The sequence below is a fragment of the Harpegnathos saltator genome, unplaced genomic scaffold (assembly GCF_003227715.2).
Source record: "Harpegnathos saltator strain DR-91 unplaced genomic scaffold, Hsal_v8.6 scaffold273, whole genome shotgun sequence".
Lineage (NCBI taxonomy): Eukaryota > Metazoa > Arthropoda > Insecta > Hymenoptera > Formicidae > Harpegnathos > Harpegnathos saltator.
This window is the reverse complement of record NW_020230065.1, coordinates 126,538-146,791: the sequence shown is the minus strand read 5'-3', so window position 1 is coordinate 146,791 and position 20,254 is coordinate 126,538. Positions and strand designations below refer to the sequence as shown.

General features: G+C 37.3%; 1 protein-coding gene across 9 annotated transcripts in view; it reads left to right on the top strand.

Moving 5' to 3' along the window:
- DNaseII (deoxyribonuclease II) overlaps positions 1-20,254 on the top strand; it is a 235,264-nt gene that overhangs the window by 157,777 nt on the left and 57,233 nt on the right. For all 9 annotated transcript variants that reach the window (XM_025299392.1, XM_025299390.1, XM_025299386.1 and 6 more), the window contains one exon: positions 7,734-7,836. In XM_025299392.1, the coding sequence (XP_025155177.1) occupies positions 7,734-7,836 (103 nt within the window). The remainder of the gene's footprint in view (positions 1-7,733; positions 7,837-20,254) is intronic.

Below are 20,254 nucleotides of genomic sequence, written 5' to 3'. Positions count from 1 at the left end.
TCGAGCAAGACTGGCATGTAAGCAGTCATGACATCGTCAATGACCTAAACATCCATCATCAAACAGTGTTAAACCATTTGGAGAAAGCTGGCTACAAAAAGAAGTTCGATGTTTGGGTGCCACATAATCGGACTCAAAAAAATTTACTCGATCGAATTTTTATCTGCGAATCTCTACTGAAATGTAACGAAATCGAGCTATTTTTGAAGCGGTTGATCACGAATGATGAAAAGTGTATAACCTATAACAACAATGTACGAAAAAGATCGTGGTCGAAACGAGGAAAAGTTCCACAGTCTGAGGCAAAGCCCACACTGACGCCCAAGAAGATTATGCTGTGTGTTTGGTGGGATTGGAAAGGCATCATGCATCACGAGCTGCTGCCGCCAGGCAGACTCGGACCTGTACTGCCGACAGTTAGCACGATTGCACCTAGCAATTCAAAAGAAACGGCCGAAACTGGTCAACAGAAAGAGTGTCATATATCACGCTGACAACGCCAGACCGCATACATCATTAACGACCCGTCAGAAATTGAGAGAACTTGGCTGGGAGGTTTTAATGCATCCACTGTATAACCCGGACCTGGCACTGTCAGACTATCATTTGTTTCGGTCTCTGCAGAATTCCTTGAATAGTGTTAAGTTAGTTTCAAGAGAGGCCTGTGAAAACCACGTGTCACAATTTTTTGACCAGAAACCACAAAAGTTCTATAGCGACAGGATTATGGTGTTGCTGGAAAAATGGCAGGTCATCGAACATGGTGCATATGTGGTTTCATAATGTTATTTTCAAATAACAATAAATATATTCTCAATTTTGATCTCCAAACGCTCAATACATTTTAGACCTAATATTACAGGATTCTCAAATAGTCCGAGAACGCTAAAATATTTCGAAAAATATGAAAGATGAAAAAATGTTTGATACAAAAGTTGTAGGGCTTAAAAAGGTCTATTTAGTAGTTATATCAGTTTGACTATAGGTGGCATTGCTAAGGTCATATGAAGGTCAACTTTGCTTTTTTAAATAGATCTTCTACTTTTTTTTGGAAATTCTTGTAGCTTATCTCGAGAGCTTTCCAAAACACTATAATGAAGTTATTTCTTATTAAGTTTTTTCCGAATTATGACGCTTGAAAGTTACAGTACCGCCGGCATTAGCATTATCCAAAGAGTACGGAGGTTGCACGGTCGGATTTACACCTCGCGCGCGCGCGCGTGTGTGTGTGTGTGTGTGTCACTACAGAGATCAGGACCCTACGGTTCGTCACTCCCGCAGTATTTTAAGACTCCAAACCCTCTCCGTAGTGTATATGTGTCCGTAGTGTAAAATGAGGTCCTGCTCCATTTTGCTGGAACCAAACGTTTTGCATGTTTGCGTTAAATAAATTTTTAATTTCAGGAATGATATGATCTCGCAATAAATTTTCATATTTTTCAGCATTTAAATCACCATCTATGAAAAATGGGCCTTTAATACCTCGACTACAGATCCCTGTCCAAACATTCAATTTTTGTGGATATTATGTTCGAAGATTACTCATCCAATGTGGATTTTCGTCACTCCAATATCTACAATTGTGACGATTAACAGCACCATTTATTTGAAATGTGGCTTCATTAGAAAAAATAACAAAATTCAAAAAGTTAGCATTATCATCACACCGATGCATCAGTCCTTCACAAAACTGAATTCTTCTACCAAAATCATCTTCCATAAGTTCTTGAGCGATAACAATTTTATACGGATATTTATGCTTTTTTAAAATGTTAGAAACGCTGCCTTCACTGATATCATGGACTTGTGGGGTTTTTGATACGGACAAATGAGGATTTTCCTGAAATGATTAGACAACATCCAAAGTCTTATCATCGTTAGTTGCGGATTTTTGCCTTCCGCTGCGAAATCGGTCCTTAACTGTTTCCGTTTCAAAAAAACGAGTCACTGTTCTGCAAACGGTGGATTTAGAAATAGGATCGAAATCAGGATATGTAACATTGAATAGATCAGCTACTTCTTGATATGATTTAATACGGTCATCAAATCTTCGACAAATAAGTAACTTATTTTCTTTCTTTTTCGGTCAACATTTTTCAGAGAAAAATGTAATATTATAATCGGAAGAAGAAACAAAAGAGACAAAGAGCGAGATACGAGCGAGCGCAACTCGCTTTTAGAATATGTGGACCGAGAAGCATCTTTGATCGCACTTCCGCGCGGTACACTTTGGGTAATGCTATTGCCGGCGGTACTGTAACTTTCAAGCGTCATAACTCGGAAAGAACTTAATAAAAAATGACCTTGTTATAGTACTTTGGAAAGCTCTCGAGATAAGCTACAAGAATTTCTAATAAAAAATAGAGGATTCTATTAAAAAAAATAAAGTTAATCTTCATACGACCTTAGCAACGCCATCTATGGTCAAACTGATATGACTAGTAAATAGATCTTTTTAAGCCCTACAACTTTTGTATCAAACATTTTTTCGTATCGTTCATATTTTTCAAAATATTTTAGCGTTCCCGGACTTTTTGAAGACCTTGTATAATAAAAATGAGAGAACTCAATCTTAACAGTAACACTATATATTCTCATTGAGTTTTCAATGAACAATTTATTTTGTTCTTGAAATTTCATATCTCCGAGTGTGAAGCAAGTCAACAAACGACACTTTGCCTTATCTATTTCTTAATTTCTCAGAATTATTTACTTTCATACTTTATACATTTATTTACAATTCTATAAATCGATTGCAACTGATTCATACTACTGATATATTATTATTTTTATTTACACATGATTATATCTTCTTTAAGATATCACCAAAAAGTGTCAAATGTTAATATTTCCAACATATAACATTTATAGCGATATTTAGTTCTTGTAGTCAACTCCTTCTATAACTATTGGTCAATAACTCAATTTCTGAGGTATATTAAAAGAATATATTCATTTTTCTCAGAAAAAATTTTCATTATGCCTAAACATTGCTCTAATTGTGTATGATCACTTGAAAATAGACCGCACACAGAATATCATGGATCTAATGATACAGTTTTAAATAAAAAACGCTACGCAGAAAAAAGCAAGTCAAAATCACGTTTATCTAGTACTGAAACTTGCGATCGTAATAATAATGAAGGACATTTTTTGGTGATATCTTAACGAAGATATAATCAGTGTCAGTAAAAATAGTAATATGAATCAGTTACAACCGTCAGAATTGTAAACAAGTGTATAATGTATAAAAGTACAAGTGTATAAAAGTAATTCTAAAAAATTAAGAAATAAATAAGGCAAAGTGTCGGTTATTGATTTGCTTCACACTCGATGATATGCAATTTCAAAAACAAAAAAAATTGTTCGTTGAGAATTCAATGAGAATGTATAGTACTACTATACGGAAGAGTAAGTAGCCATACGCCGACGACCTGAGATGCGGCGTCAGGCGCAGCACACTCTTGCTGAGCGTGCTTCCGTACGACTACTCGTGCCGTATGCAACAATGACTTCATTTTTATCATTTAAAGTTGTTCTTTTTATACACCATTGACTTATAAGGAACCATACAGAAGTGTGACTCGCTTGGAATAATCAGTAATTGCAAGTTTTCAGCTAGTGCCATTTTTTACTATATTCAGTCCATTTTTGCAATGTTCCCATCACTGGTCGGATATATGATTGTTATTTTCTGTCATTTGGGATTCAAACATGATTTTCCAAGGTCCATTTACTTTTCTCTTGGGGCCAAAATCGACACTTTCTTAACATTCTCCTACAAAACGCATCAACAATAGTACTTCATGAGTGATGTGGAAATTTATTATCAAAATTCTAATAACAGTTTGGAAAGTATGATCCCAGTGTATTTTTCATATGCGAACGCTGCTAAAAACAAAGCTATCATGCGCGATTTGCGGCACGGGCGCCGAGTCGGAAGCGATAGCAAAGGGAAAATAAGCCGTTTCCGAAATTTGACCAAAGTGGGCATTTATTTCCCAGCACTGCTTTACGGCCTTGGCTACGACTGTTCGCTGGCAACCTGCTTCTACTACTCGGTACATAAGGAACATCGAAAACTTTAAATTTATTTTTCTCGCGAATGCTTGAGCGTTGTGTCGAGTAACTTTATCCTTCATTAGTGGAGGGAAGAGGTAATACTGTAACATATGTCATGCTCGTCGAAATTAGAGAACACTACTTCTGATCTTCACCTTGTAAATGGATCGGTGCGTATGTTATGGGAACATTTCATTTGTCCCGATTAAAAAAATTATTTTTTTGAAAATGTAAAACTAGTGAAACTAGTGGCACAAAATTCTTTTCTGCAAACATAAACATAATTTTTTTTACATTTTCGGCATAAAATTAAAAAGAATTAAAGTTTTACTACGTTTTCAATATCATCGCGAGTTCATGATCCTAAACACAACTATAAGGCAAGACTTATCAACGGCTAAAGACATATTCCAATTGATCTTGCCTTAATTGGCCGGATCAATGATCGGTCTTGCCTTCACTTTCAAGCCTCATAACTCGGAAAGTACTCAATGAAACGTAACTTTATTATAGTGTGTTGGAAAGCTCTCGAGATAAGCTACAAGAATATGTAATAAAAAAATAGGGGTTTCTTTTAAAAAAATACATTAATGACCTTGATCTGATTTTGCAACGTCATTCAAAGTCAAGTCCATATTTCCATCATGTATCCCCCTTCAAGCCATGCCACTTTCGTTCGAAAGATTTTTCAATAAAATCATCGATTCGCGAAATAATCGACCATATCACTTAAAATGAAACACTATGTATACAGGGTGTCCGGAATGTGATCATTAATATTTTGTGTACTGGTAGATTGGGTGTAGCCGAGAGGAAAAGTCATGTACCATAATGTCAAATTGGCAATAGTTATCGAGTTATTAATTGAAACATGTGAGCCAATGAGCGCGTAGAGAGCGCTGGGCGGCCGCCTCTTGTCGCTTGCACTCGCTCGCTCGTCGTTCGCGCTTGCTCGCTCCTCGTCGCGCGCGCACGCCTCTTGTCGCTTAAGGTTGCCTCTCGCCGCGCGAGGCCATCTTCTTATACACAGAGCTCGTCCTGTCGCTTTCTCGTGCGCTCATTCGTTTACACATTTTAATTAATTACGGAATAAATATTGAAAAAATTGTAAAATGGCACAGGGCTTTTTTAATTGTTTTGACGAGTTCTACCAGTACACAAAATATTAATGATCACATTCCGGACACCCTATATAGGGTGTCAAATTTTAATGTCCCCCCTCCCTATAACCCCCCAAATAACTCTTCAGTATTGAAGGTAAATTCAGTATTCAAAGAAAATGATCTGAATAAAAGTTGTAGGGATTTAAGTGAGCTATCTTATGATGACCTTGACTTTGACCTTGACCTCTATTTCAAGGTCATTTGAAGACTTGCGTTTTTTAAATAGGAATCTTTATTTTTTTATTACGCTGTTTTTTCTACTGGTTAATTTGAACAACTTTTGTCTAAAATATTTTTTATTTGTCTAATATTTTTTTAGATATTTGAGGAAAACTTGATATCTTTTTCAACATTTAACTTATGATATCTCGCTAATTATTTGTCGAAAGAAAAAGTGGTACTAGACTTTCTTGCTTTATTTAGTCTCAAGAATATATTGTTGCAATAGCGCCCGAATTTTTGTTAATTTGATGATTATGAAATTTCCAAAAATCAGTAAGTTAACAAAAGTCAAGGTGCTATTATAACAATATATTTTTGAGACTAAATAAAGCAAGAAAGTGTAGTACCACTTTTTCTTCCGACAAATAGTTAGGGAGATATCGTAAGTTAAATATTGAAAAAGTTATCAAGTTTTCCTCAAATATCTCAAAAAATATTAGACAAATAAAAAAATGTTTTAGACAAAAGTTATTCAAATTAACTAATAGAAAAAAACAGTATAATAAAAATAATGGTTCCTATTTAAAAAACGCAAGTTGACCTGAAGTTCAAATGACCTTGAAAATAGAGGTCAACGTCAAAGTCAATCTCATCATAAGGTAGCTTACTTAAATCCCTACAATTACTTTTATTGAGGTCATTTTCCTTGAAACTTCAATACTGAATAATTATTCGGGGTGGGACATTAAAATGGGACACCCTGTATAATACTTTGGGTTAGGAAATTCACTCTTACGCGGCTTATTTATCAGATCTCGTCCCGTCGGACTACCACCTATTTCAGTCGCTTTAACATTTGGCTGATGAGCACCTTAAAATAGTTAACGAAAAAATATCCGAAAAAATATCGATGAGTTTATCGAGTTAAAACCGTCAAGTTTCTCGCAAAGAAATTCGTCTGTTACCCGAAAGGTGGAATAAAGTAATCGAAAACAACGGAGGTTATTTCGAATATTAAGTGTGTACTTATCTGTGGATAAACTTTGAATTTCTTGAAAAAAAGCACGAAATTAATTCGTATAACATCTACTAAAGTCGTTTGACATCTAATAAAATTTTTGAACTTTTGATTTTCAATATCCTAGCTCCGAACAGCACTGCTCATTGCAAAATGCTTTGGAGAAATATTGCCAAACATTGACTGTATCGATTTTGTTAATATTTTCGCTTAAAAAATTACAGTATATTTGTTAAATAAAGCTTTTTCGAATATAAAAAGTGTTGTAAAGCAATAGATATACATTAAAAAAGAAGAAAATAAAAATGAAAATTCGCTTTCTTTTGACCTCGGGATATAACTTCTCAAATTTAAATAAAGAAGTAAAAATCATCAATTTTTACACTACTTGCAACATGCATACGAGTTCAAAAATCGACCACTATACTGCTCGATAGACTAACGATTTAGCTTCAAGAGTCCAATTTTGGAATACTGTATGATAATTTTTAACGTTGTTATGAACGAAGAAAGTCAAAATCGCCATTTTTAAGTCCTTGATAACTCGGTAAAAAGAAAACAGAACCAAAATTTAAGAAGACGATTTTATAGGGAAAACTTATTTTATTTTTATAGTGAAAGCGTTCACAAAATGGAGGTAAAAAATTCTTTTTGATTGCTTTTGTGTACATGACATGTTTAGAGAACAACAAAATATCCTATTTCGTAGATTTGACTGTTTTCTGTATGTATGTTAAAATTATTATAATTGAAGAAAATGCGAAACAGTTGCGACCTTTGGAAAATAGAGATTTCAAGTTTCAAAATACATTTCTCTGATTTAGAGAGGGATAGAAGGGATTTCCACTTACCTAAACAAAATTACAGCTGTTTGGAATTTGCTCATATCTTCAACCATTTTTTTAACCCTTGATTATTTATCTAAATGTATTTTATGCTGAAATGTATCGCAAGAGAATATTAAATATTTCAAAAAATTTTCATTTTTAAATGATCTTACTTCAATATTATTATTTGCGAAATGATCTGAAAAACCAATTTATGTTGAAATAAATCATATGATTTTGCTTGAAGAATTCAAAAAATTAACCTTAAAATAGCATTGATAAAGTATTTCAATATTATAATTCAATATTATAATAAAATAACTATCTTACAACTTATTTAAATTTTTATCATTTTTATTTAAACTATTTTCTCAAATAAAATACTTTTTTTAGTATATTAATCTGTAAAACATTTTGAACTATCTATAGATTATATTTTAGATACACGTAAAAATGAAGAAAAACACGATTAACTTATATTGTGCATTTTATATTTTATAGAGTTGTACGATGATTTCGTTGCGCCAACATTGAATTCCGATTTATACGCGGAAACATGGTTACATGGTCGAGGTAGATTACCATCGGATTGCATAAATGTAAGGTAAGGTCACGATTATTCTTTTTATGCAAAACTTATTTATCTTGTTTATTATATACAGAATATCCCATTTAACTTGAGACATCGAAATAACTCAAAAACAAAGAAGAAAAACAAAAATCGTTGAAATATGTGTTGAACGAATTCCGAGGACGGATAAAATGGTATGATTCCTTTTTAATTTGGTGGACGTCCTCAAGGTGATTTTAAGATCAACTTTGTTATTTCAAATGAAAACCTATATTTTTATGACAGAAGCATATTCTACGTAAAAAAACAATTAACTTTTGTCCGAAAATTTTTTTATTTGATTATTACTCTCGGAGATATCGTACGAAGTAATTCCGATTTTTATTCGAAACGAATAAAATAAACGTATCACAATAAATGCTTAAAATGATGGCCTTCCATTTCCATACTTGTTAATGCGATTAATAAAAGATCGATGCACTGATAATAAAGTCTCTGGACGGATATCGCGATAGGCATTTCGGATTCGTTCTTTCATGTTTTTCTGGTGTGATTGGTCGTGATCGTGATAAACTTTTCCTTTAAGATGGCCTCATAAATAAAATAATCTAACAGTGTTAAATCAGGCGACCTCGCCGGCCAGTTAATTGGACCTCCCCGACCTATTCAGCGACCAGGATATTTCTGATTCATTATTTGGCGTGCATAATGCGAATAGTGAGCTGGGTATCCGTCTTGCTGAAACTACTATTTATTTATATATTTATTTATATATTTATATATTTCTTCTATCTGCTACGCTTGCTTCTTCGTAATTCTACATCCAAAAAGTTTCCATATTTCACTCCATTCAGCGTACTATTGATGAAAAAAGGACCTATTATTTTATCGCCAATGATTCCACACCAAACATTGACAGACCATGGACGTTGATGTTCTACTTCGCGAAGCCATCTCGGATTTTAATCTGCTTAATAATGCATATTATGCCGATTAACTTCTCCATTATTGGTAAAAGTAGATTCATCAGAAAATAAAACCGAAATAATCAAAACATCTCAGCGGCGCGATCGCGCTTCTGTTGTTCAGTATAAACACGAAGTACGGAACACTTGTAAACATGAGATTTTCATATGATTGCGATTTTCTGATGAATCTGCTTTTACCAATAATGGAGAAGTTAATCGGCATAATATAATATTATTGGTCAGATCAGAATGTTTGGAAATGGAAGACCATCATCTTGAGCATTTATTGTGATAAGAGTAGACCGAGGCGAATCGGATCAATGTTTCTTTATCGGTAAAAAAGTTATTAAAAACGAATTCTGTTATTTAATTTTATTAGAAGTTTATTATCGTTAGACCTTTGGCTTGAGTTTTATATAATATAGTAATACATAAACATATTTTTTATTTCACAACGAAGAAATGAAGAGAAGGGAATTATCTGATTTGCCCCAAAATTGGAGGCGAAACGGATCATTAGTTTAGGTCTTAAAAAATGAAAATAATACAACTAATTCTTTGAAATTAACTAGTTAAACAAAAAAATAAAAAACTACTTTTAAAAATTAATAAACTTTTGGGAATAAACAACTTACATAAATAAAAATAAAAAACTACTCTTTACAAATTAACAAACACTTTATAATTAATTATATTAGAAAAAATATTTTATTCAGCACAGAATTCGCAAGTAAAATATTCTTTTTCACCTCTGCTATCAGCACAGTTTTCGTGGCACCATTCTTCACATTTGTTGCATTGAATCCAGTCTTCGATAGGTGGATGAACGAATTTTTCATTGCAATAGATGCAATGCCAGTCTCTAGATGAATTGTTTTTATTCTTAATATTAATTTCTGGTGTTGCCTTACCTTTTTTAATTGACTTTATGGAATAATCTTTATTTGATTAATTTTTTACTTTGTTCACTTTTTCTGTCTTACATTTTTTTTAAGCCCTGTTTTTATATGCCTTGTTTTCAGAAAATGTCAAATGTAAAATCGGCTTCTTGGCAACTTTACATTTTTTTGCAGGTATTTGTTTTTTAGGTGTTCGAAGTATATCTTTTAAAGTCGCAGTAGTTGCATCATTGCTAATAACATGATTATCAGTACTACTAGTTGAAGGCTGTGGATCGGTGATAAGATTGATTCGAGAGCCACTAGTTGAAGATACCTCTGTTGCAAAAATATTAATGTCATCATTTGAAATTATACATGGTACGAACTTGTGAAGTGGTATAGCATGAGGATTAAAAGGGTATATTCCAGCTTTCTCAAATCCCTTTGAAGCATTTTCAACAGAAGTAGATAAATTCCAGGTGTGTTTCAATAGACCTCTAAAACGATTTTGTTTATTCCTTTACCGTTATTATTATGTTGCCATCAAGTTGCTCGTTGAGGATAATAAGTTTTCAAAGGCTTGATAAAAGAAATATCAAGCGGCTGAAGTGCATGTGATGTGTGTGGTGGAAGGAGTACGAGTTCAATGTCGAATTTTTCACACAAATCTACTACTGCCAAGTTAGTGTGGAATACGTGACCATCTAAAATCAAATTTACTTTTCCTTTTGCACGGTATCGATTAAAATGAATTAACCACGCTTTAAAAGCTTCCTCAGTAACCCATCCTTTCTCTGTCATAAAAATTTCTGTTCCAGGAGGCATGTTTTTCATAAAATCATCTCGTTTATGTACACTTTTGAAAATAATAAATGGAGGTATGAAATGACCAGCTGCATTCATACATGCTATGACTATTACATTTTCGCCACGTTCAACGCTAGTCATGCTAATGACATCTCTACTTCCTTTCTATGCGATGATATGTGGAAGACAGTTGTTCAGTGGTAGACCAGTTTCAACCTGATTATATTGTATATACATTCTGGCCTTCTTTGCAAATTGTTATCATCAATAACTTTCTGTAACACTTCGTAAAAATCTTTAACTTTTTCTTCCTGCATGCTATTAATTCTTACTCTAGACAAACCCTCTGGCTTTCTAATAGCAATATTTTTATTTCGAAGCATAAATCTATGAAACCAGTCCTCTCCTGCCATCTTAATATCAGTATTAAAATTGTTTTAAATTATGGCGAACAGCAAAATGAAAAGCATATTTTCGCATGTTCTTCGGGGTAATACCAATTCCTCGATTAGCCAGATAAATTAAACGGTTAGCAAACTTCTTTTCAGTCACTATGTCCATAACAGGCTGTCCATCACAATGTTTAATAATGTTTCCGGTAAAAGCAAGTCGCCTCTGTAAAGTTGTATATGGAACCTCATAACAATCAGCAGCTTGACGCAAAGTCATTCCAGACTTTACCTTCTGTACAGCCTCATTTATCATTTCTTGAAACCATGATTTGTTAGTTGATTTACAATTATACAGGGTGAAGAAAAAACCACGGGACCCTTGAAAATTTCGAAAAATATACACTTTATAAAAAATGTTTCAGACAAAAGTTATAGCGTTGAAAAAGATCTATTTACCGATCTTAACAATTTGACTTTGGATGGCGTCATCAAGGTCAGCACAAAGTCACCTCGGATTTTTTAAATGGAACCCTCAATTTTTTATTACATATTCTTAGCCCTTATTCAGACCTTTTCAAAGCACTATAGCTTTATCCAATTTGAATAAGCTGTTCCGAAGTTATCGAGTTTTTTAAAGTAAGATATTTTGCCAACTAAGGCAAGATCGGAGGATGATCCAGCTAACTAAGGCAAGATCGGAGGATGATCCAGCCAACTAAGGCAAGATCGGAGGATGATCCAGCCAACTAAGGCAAGATCGGAGAATGATCCGGCCAACTAAGGCAAGATCGGAGGATGATCCAGTCAACTAAGGCAAGATCGTAGGCTGATCCGGCCAATTAAGGCAAGGTCGGGAGTTGTCCGGCCAACTAAGGCAATACTGGAAAGCTTTAAAGTAATTGTTCAAAATGTCCGCCATCAACAGTTTGACAATAAGCTAATCTATCGTAAAAAGATGAAACGGCTTTTTAAATGTAATCAGCAGAGATGAGAGCAACTTCATCAAGAATTCGATTTCATAAGTCATCCAAATTTTGTGGTTTCGTTTTGTAAACTCTATTTTAAATGACCCCACAGGAAGTAATCGTTAGGTGATAAATCGGGTGATCGAGAAGGCCATTCTATAGATCCTCTTCTACCTATCCATCGATGAGGAAACACTGTGTCCAGATAATTACGGACGTCCCTTCCGTAATGTGGGGGGGGGGGCACCATCTTGTTGGAACCATGTATTGATCAGTTGCTGTCTGTAGTAATGCCCATTGACAGTTTCGCCCGGTTTCAGCAGCTCATAGTACACGATTCCTTTTTGATCCCACCAAACGCAGAGCATTGTCTTCTTTCCGAAGCGATTTGGCCGTGCCGTCCATGTTGATGCTTCGCCAGGTGAAAGCCACGATTTTTTGCGTTTGAGAATCTCAAAATATATCTATTTCTCATCGCCAGTAACAATTCGATGCAGGAAACTCTTTCCTTCATGTCGCAAAAGCAAAATTTCGGAAGTGGCTCTTCGATTTTCCATCTGTCTCTCAGTCAACTCATGCGGCACCCATTTTCCTTCCTTTTGAATTTTTCCCATGGCATGTAGACGGAAATACCTTGGCGAGTTATGTTTAATGCCTCCGCAAGTTGATCTTGTGTTTGCGTATCATCTTCATCCAATAACGCTTGCAGATCGGCGTTCTCAATTGTTTTTGGTCTTCCGGAGAGCTCCTTGTCCTCAGTGTCGAAATCGCCATTTCTGAAGCGTTTAAACCAATCTTCACAGATAGTTTTCGATGTATGTTTCGGTGCATGTTCGACGTAGGCCTCCTCAAGCAAACGACGTGCTTCAGCTACACTTTTTTTCAAGTTAAAGCAGAAAAGCAAAGCTTCCCGCAAATGTTGTTTATTTGACACAAAACTCGACATCTTCGTTGTTAGAAAAAATATTTTTGCGTTGCGATATGTATTGGTATTACGACTGGTTATTGTTAACAGATGTCCAAGCTATAAAAAAAACACAACTTCAGACATGTATGTTGACTACATATGTCGTTAGCGCCATCCATGTGTGAAACCCGGAAACTTAGTTGCGCACCTAGTAAATGAGTAAATGGAAGAAATAAACATCGAACAGCAGAATAGTTCAAATAAATAAATAACTGAAATAAATCAATCAACGAAATTAAGATAAGCCAATAGGAGCCAACGCCTGGAAGTTAGTCGCGCAATTATTTGTACGAGTTGGCTGGATCATCCTCCGATCTTGTCTTAGTTGACTCGATCACTCCGACCTTGTCTTAGTTGGCCGGATCATCCTCCGATCTTGCCTTAGTTGGCCGGATCATCCTACGACCTTGCCTTAGTTGGCCGGATCATCCTCCGATCTTTTTTTTTTTTGGTAACGCAGGGGAAATCCATCCCCATGGATATCCCCGGCCCGTTGGGGGGGTCGGGAGTTATGTCAGACTTTTACTGATTAAAACTCCTGCAGGATGTCTACCATTCGGACCGTGGTGGGGGGAGTCAGGGGAACTGCTCTCGCACTCCCTCCCCGACACCCCGGCCCTAGGGCTCTCCGGGAACCCCACGCCATCGAGTATCGCACCCTGTCCCACTGAGGGAGTCCAGGACGCGGTCCCCCGACCGGTTTCCCAGTCAGGTTAGCCTTCTGGTGTTTAACTTGGAGGAAGGGGACATCCACCCTTCCCCCGCGCCCGTCATTACTCCACTCTAAGGAGGGGGGGCAAGGGAGTGGAGCCCAGCCCCTCCTGGGCTTCCACTCCCCCCTCTACCCTACCCTAACCGATGCTCTAGGAGGGAGGCGGGTGGGTGTCACGCGCACCCGTCATCCTCCTCCCTCCGCGCGTCCGAAGTCGGACCCGAGGCGACCGGGGAAGCGGCCTCCGTTGAACCGGTGGCCTGTCCTCCTCGGTCGGCGCCCCCTCGGGCCCGCTGCCCAAACTTCGGGAGCACCGCCCTCCCCGCCGCTGCCTGCAGTCTCCGAGGCGACTCTCCCACTCGGCGGCCTCCTTCCGCGACAGTACACTGTGGCAGAAGGAGGCCGCTTCTCCCCATACCTCCTCGCTCCCCCACATGGCCCTTGCCATGCGCGGGAGTGACAATTCATCATTCCCGCACCCCACTGCCCGGACCAGGACACCGCGCTCCCTGTCCCATGCTGAGCATTCGGCCAGGGTGTGATGCACGGTATTATCCGGCTCCGGGCAGTGGTGGCATCCAGTGGTGGGCTCCTTCTTGATCCGGTGCAGGTAATGACTAAAACAGCCGTGTCCGGTCATCACCTGCACCAGATGAAATGTGAGTCCGCGCCCCCTCCTGCCTGTGAATTCTTCCAAGCAGGGGCGGACAGCCGTCGTCGTCAGCTTCCCGAACTCCCGCGGGGCGGACATCGCGTCCGCCCACCGCTCCAAAGTTCGGGCAGCCACCCGGGACCTCAGGACCGCCAGTACCTTGGCCGTTAGTACCCCCTCCTCGCGGAGCTCTTTGACTCTCCAGTAGAGGACACTACGTTCCTCCGCAAGGAGCTCCACGGGGGGGGGAGCCGACAAAGGTCGTCGCCGCCATATATGAAACGGAGCGGAACTCCCGAATCGCCCTCACAGCCACCGCCCTCAGCGCCTGGCGCATGAAGTTTTTGCCTTAGGCGCTGGCCAATAGTTGGGGCGCCCATATCGGCGCCCCATAGAGGGCGATCGAGAGAACCACCCCAACATATAGGCGGCGCGCGTGCTAACCCGGACCCCCCTGGGTCTGCATCAGTCTGGCCAGAGCCAGACATGCTTTCCTGACCCGGGGGGCCAGGTCCCTAAAATGGGCCCTGAAATCCCATTGGCCGTCCAACGTCAGGCCCAGATACTTTATCATGGGCCTGACGCGGACGCGGACTCCGTCCACCAAGACCTGGGTCTCCGGTAGCGCCCCACGGCTGCCGTCGTGAAAATAGATGGCCCCCGTTTTTTGGGGCGCCACCTTCAGACCCAGGTCACTTATTGTGCCCACCACCGTCGCCAATACCACTTCCGCGTTGTGGCGGGCCTCCCCCCAGTCTTCCCCACCGGCCAGTACCAAGATGTCATCCGCGTTCATCCTCTGATCTTGCCTTAGTTGACTAGATATTTTACTTTAAAAAACTCGATAACTTCGGAACAGCTTATATAAATTGGATAAAACCATAGTGCTTTGAAAAGGTCTGAAGAAGGGCTATAAGAATATGCAATAAAAAATTGGGGGTTCCATTTAAAAAATCCGAGGTGACTTTGTCCTGACCTTGATGACGCCACCCAAGGTCAAATTGTTAAGATCGGTAAATAGATCTTTTTCAACGCTATAACTTTTGTCTGAAACATTTTTTATAAAGTGTATATTTTTCGAAATTTTCAAGGGTCCCGGGGTTTTTCTTCACCCTGTATGTGCGAACCATCTACAGGAAATAAAAAGAACGTGATTTTATAATAGCTATATAAAATGTCGAAAAATTTCATGATCCAAATCAGCCCAAATCAACCCAAAAAAAGTTGATCCGACTAGCCTCATATGTCAATTTCATAATATACATTCGTTTTCTCAAAACTATCTCAACAATATTATTTAATTATTTATTAGACTAATTTAGCAAATTATACACTTAATAGTCATTATAATTTGCATAAGTTTCAACATACCTTTTCGTTATAAAATTACGAAGATGAGATCGAGATTTTACATCAGCGCCAAAATTTTCTCGTGCACTCGTGACTCATGCGCTTCTATCGTCGACTAACACAAAATGACACGCGATACAGAGCTGTTGTCTATTGTTTTCGGTGCGGGGAGAACGCGCGGAAGTAACAAACACGATATAACAATTTATTTGAAACAAAAAACTAACGACAACTGTCTTAAAGCTTATATTGATCCGATTCGCCCTATGATCCAATTCGTTTCGGTCTATCCTACGTTTATTTTATTCGTTTCGAATAAAAATCGGAATTACTTTGTACGATATCTCCGAAAGTAATGATCAAATAAAAAAATTTTTCGGACAAAAGTTAATTGTATTTTTTTTACATAGAATATGCTTCCGTCATAAAAAAGATAGGTTTTCATTTGAAATAACTTTAAAATTGATCTTAAAGGTCACCTTGAGGACGTCCACCAAATGAAAAAGGAATCATGCCATTTTACTCGTCTTCGGAATTTGTTTGACACGTGTTCCAGCGATTTTTGTTTTCCTCCTTTGTTTTCAAGTTATTTCGATGTCTCAAGTTAAATGAAACATCCTGTATACAGAATGAGGAAAAAGTACCGAAACACCTGAAGAACTTTGAAGTTAAGTTTGCAAGAAAAATATCCTAGACCAGAGCTCGGCAAAATGTGCACGCGACGGCCGATTTTCGACTATCTCCGCCCACCGCTATTCCCTTTACTTCGCCGCTCCGCGCGCTATCTACAAGCCGCTCGAGCCTCAGGAGCGTGTTTCCAATAGTTTTCACGTCACCCATGAGGTACTATTGTTGATGCGTTTTTTTTTAAGTGGTATCTCCAGTAGGCTTCTTCATTTTTCAAAAATGAAGTTTATAAAAAATGAGAAGTGTTCTTCTTTAAGCAACGATTCCTTACCACGTCTTATGCGGCTCGCTACATGCAATATCTAAATTGACGTTTCCACTCTTACCAATAAAAGACGCCGAAAATCGAATTGAATATTCTTCACTTAACATATTTTATTTCGCTTCTGTTCAATTAGTTACGGGTTGTTACAGTCATCAGTGGATTAGGCTTACTGGGGATACCACTTAAAAAAAAAACGCGTTAACAATAGTACTTCATGAGTGACGTGGAAAACTATTGGAAACACGCTCCTGAGGCTCCAGCGGCTTGTAGGCAGCGCGCGAAGCGGCGAGGTAAAGGGAATAGCGGTGGGCGGAGATAATCGAAAATCGGCCGTCGCGTGCATATTTTGCCGAGTTCTGTCTTAGACGAAAGTTATAAGGCTAAAATCGATGTATTTACTGATCTTATCAGTTTGACCTTAAATGGCGTTACCAGGATCAGGTTAAGGTCTATTTAATTTTTTTTAATGAAATCCCCATTTTTTATTATATCATCTTTTTCTACCAATTAATTTTAACAACTTTTGTCTGAAACATTTTTTTATTTGCCTAATATCTTTTTAGATATTTAAGGAAAACTCGGTAACTTTTTCAATATTTAACTTACGATATCGCTATTTGTCGGAAGAAAAAAATAGTACAGATCCTTTTATTCTATTTGGTCTCAAGAATATATTGTTACAATAACGCCCTAACTTTTGTTAATTTGATTTTGAAATTTCCAAAGGTCAAGTTAATAAAAGATAGGGCATTATTGTACCAATACATTGTTGAGACAAAATAGAGTAAAAAGTCTAGTACTATTTTTTTCCGACAAATAGTTAGCGAGATATCGTAAGTTAAATATTGAAAAAAAGTTACCGAGTTTTCCTCAAATTTTCAAAAAATATTAGACAAGTAAAAAAATGTTTCAGACAAAAGTTATTAAAATTGTTACGTTCTGCGGACTCCGCGTACTCTAAACTTCTTTTATATTAAGTAAGGAACATTGAATTTTATATTACTTATTATATAGTCGGATGTGTTCAGGCATGTTATCACACAACGCGATGGCCCTGGAATCTATGGAAGTTTCGATGTTCCAGAAATATTAACAAATCCTTGAACCAACTCGAATCTTGTTTCCCACTCGCTTAGACAACGTTAACAATATCGCGACATCCTTCTTAACCGTAATTGAACTCAGCTATCCCCTTACTTATCATTGGACAACTCGGGTAAAAAAAAATATCGATGTTTCCTTCTTAATAAGATTGCTGCCGCGTTTTTTTGTAAGAACAAAGAGACCCTCAAAATCCTCTTATTGCCGTATGCATCCTATCTCCTACAAAATTATCTTAAAGATACTGCAAAGTACTCTTAACCCCCACCTCTAAAAGACATTCGAAGCATAGTCCTATGACCATATTTGGGCATAAAAATTAGATTTCCGAAGCAACTCCCCAAATTCCACTCTCTCAACCGAGCTGACGATTTGAGCAAAACCAAAAAGTCACTTCATTTCTCGACAGTCTCGTGAGCTAAAAGCATCCAAAGCTTCTCTCTTACTCAAAACATAAAAACCTTCACTCATTTCTCGACAAATCGAAACTTCCCTCAGCTTCTCAGTCTTGGATTTTTCTATCGCGTCAGGTTTTCGAGATAATTAGGTTTAAATAGCCAAAAAATGTTGTTTTTCACAATATTCAACCGAATACACAGGTCTGTATGATTTTGTGTTTTGGATTTCAAAGATCATTTCCTACGTAATTTTGTCCGCTAAATACAAATCCGGCCTTAGAATTTCTCTATCACGTCAGGTTTTCGAAATAATTAGGTTTAAATAGCCAGAAAACACCGTTTTTCACTACGCTACCCAGCCACTGAAGACAAGGCTAGATGATCCAGCCACTGAAGGCAAGATTAAAAGGCTGCCCAGCCATTAAAGGCAAGGCTAGATGATCCAGCCACTGAAGGCAAGATTAAAAGGCTGCCTAGCCGCTGAAGGCAAGGTTAGATGATCCAGCCACTGAAGGCAAGATTAAAAGGCTGCCCAGCCACTGAAGGCAAGGCTAGGTGATCTAGCAACTGAAGGCAAGATTAAAAGACTACACAGCCACTGAAGGCAAGACCAGATGATCCAATTACTGAAGACAAAAGCGAAAATGTTAATAAAAAAGATTTTATTTATCCAGAAATAGAATCAAAAGAGCGTTTCTTGGACTTTTTACTATGAACCACATCAGGAATGTCTCGCTTAATACTTCAACAGTAATCTGCTAACATATTAATATCCCATTGACCCTGATATCTTTGTTCCATCTCTTTAATATCTTGATAAAATTTTTCCCCTTGTTCCTCGCTTACGCTTGCTAAGCTACATTTGGGGAAGTAGTCAAGATGGCTTTTCAAAAAATATATCTTTAGATTCATATTGCATCCTAATTTCACAAACTTTTCAAGCATGTTACTCACCAATTCTTCATAGTTAGAATCTTTTTTGTTTCCCAAGAAACCCAGAATCATTTCCTTCAATGAAACCCAAGCTTCTCTTTCTAAACAAGTCATTGTTTTTTTCAAATTTCTCGTCTTTAGTAAGTAATCTAATTTGAGGCCCAATAAAAATGCCTTCCTTAATATTTGCATCACTGAGATGAGGAAACTTTGTACAGAGGTATTTAAAACAATTTCCTTCCTTATGCAGAACCTTCACGAATTGCTTCATTATACCCAATTTTATATGTAACGTAGGTAACAAAATTTTATTAGGATCAACTAACGTTTCATTTATTACATTTGTCACGCCAGGGTCCAAGCTTTTTCTTACTTTCCATTTTTTCTGTCCAATAAAGTTCTCTGGCTCTACTATCCCATTCGCAAAGAAAACATGGGAATTTGGTGGAACCTTGCTGTTGTCCTAGAAGCATACATAAAATTTTCAAATCACCGCAAATTAACCAATTGTGTTGTTCATAGTTAATGTATCCCAAAAGTGTTTTTAAGTTTTCATATGTTTCTTTTAAATGAACTGAGTGTCCAATAGGTACTGATGCATATATTGCCCCATTGTGAAGGAGAACAACTTTTAGACTTCGTCTTGAGGAATCAATGAAAAGTCTCCATTCATTAGCATTATAAGACTTTAATCCCAAAAAATGCATCAAGTCAGATACATTATTGCAGAAAACTAAGAATCTACCATAGAAAAAAAAGGAATAAATTCTTTTTCACGATATCTGTACCAAGAAAACGTTGTTTCTGATTCTAATAAATGCCTTTCTTTCAATCTGGATCCCAGTAACTCTACACTTTCTTTAGACAGACTTAAATCTCTTACAAGATCATTTAAAGCAGACTGATTGAAAAGCTTTGGACTATTGTCATCAACCGGATCGATTTCATAAGTTTCAAAATCTACATTATTCTCATCAACAGGATTGTCGTTGTCTAAAGATGGTAAAGAGTTCATTGGTGGAGAAGGAATAGGAATATCAGGTCCATGAAAAACAGGTCTTGTAGCGCATGAAAGTATTGTATAAGAGATATTTTTCTTATTGCGAGCATTATAGCCCATGATTTGACATGAGCAAAAGTAACAGCTAGTTATATGATCAGTTGGTTAACGCCAAATCATCGGAATACCAAATCACATGCCACTTCTTTTTTCTTTCAACCAATATCTCAATCCTTGATAGCAAGTTGTACAAATTGGTATGAGGAACCCATGGTTTATCAAGATTTTTTATTTCAATATTAAAATATTGAAAATAACATGTTTTGATATTTTGAGTTATAGGAACTTTTTGCTTTTACGGAATGTATTCACC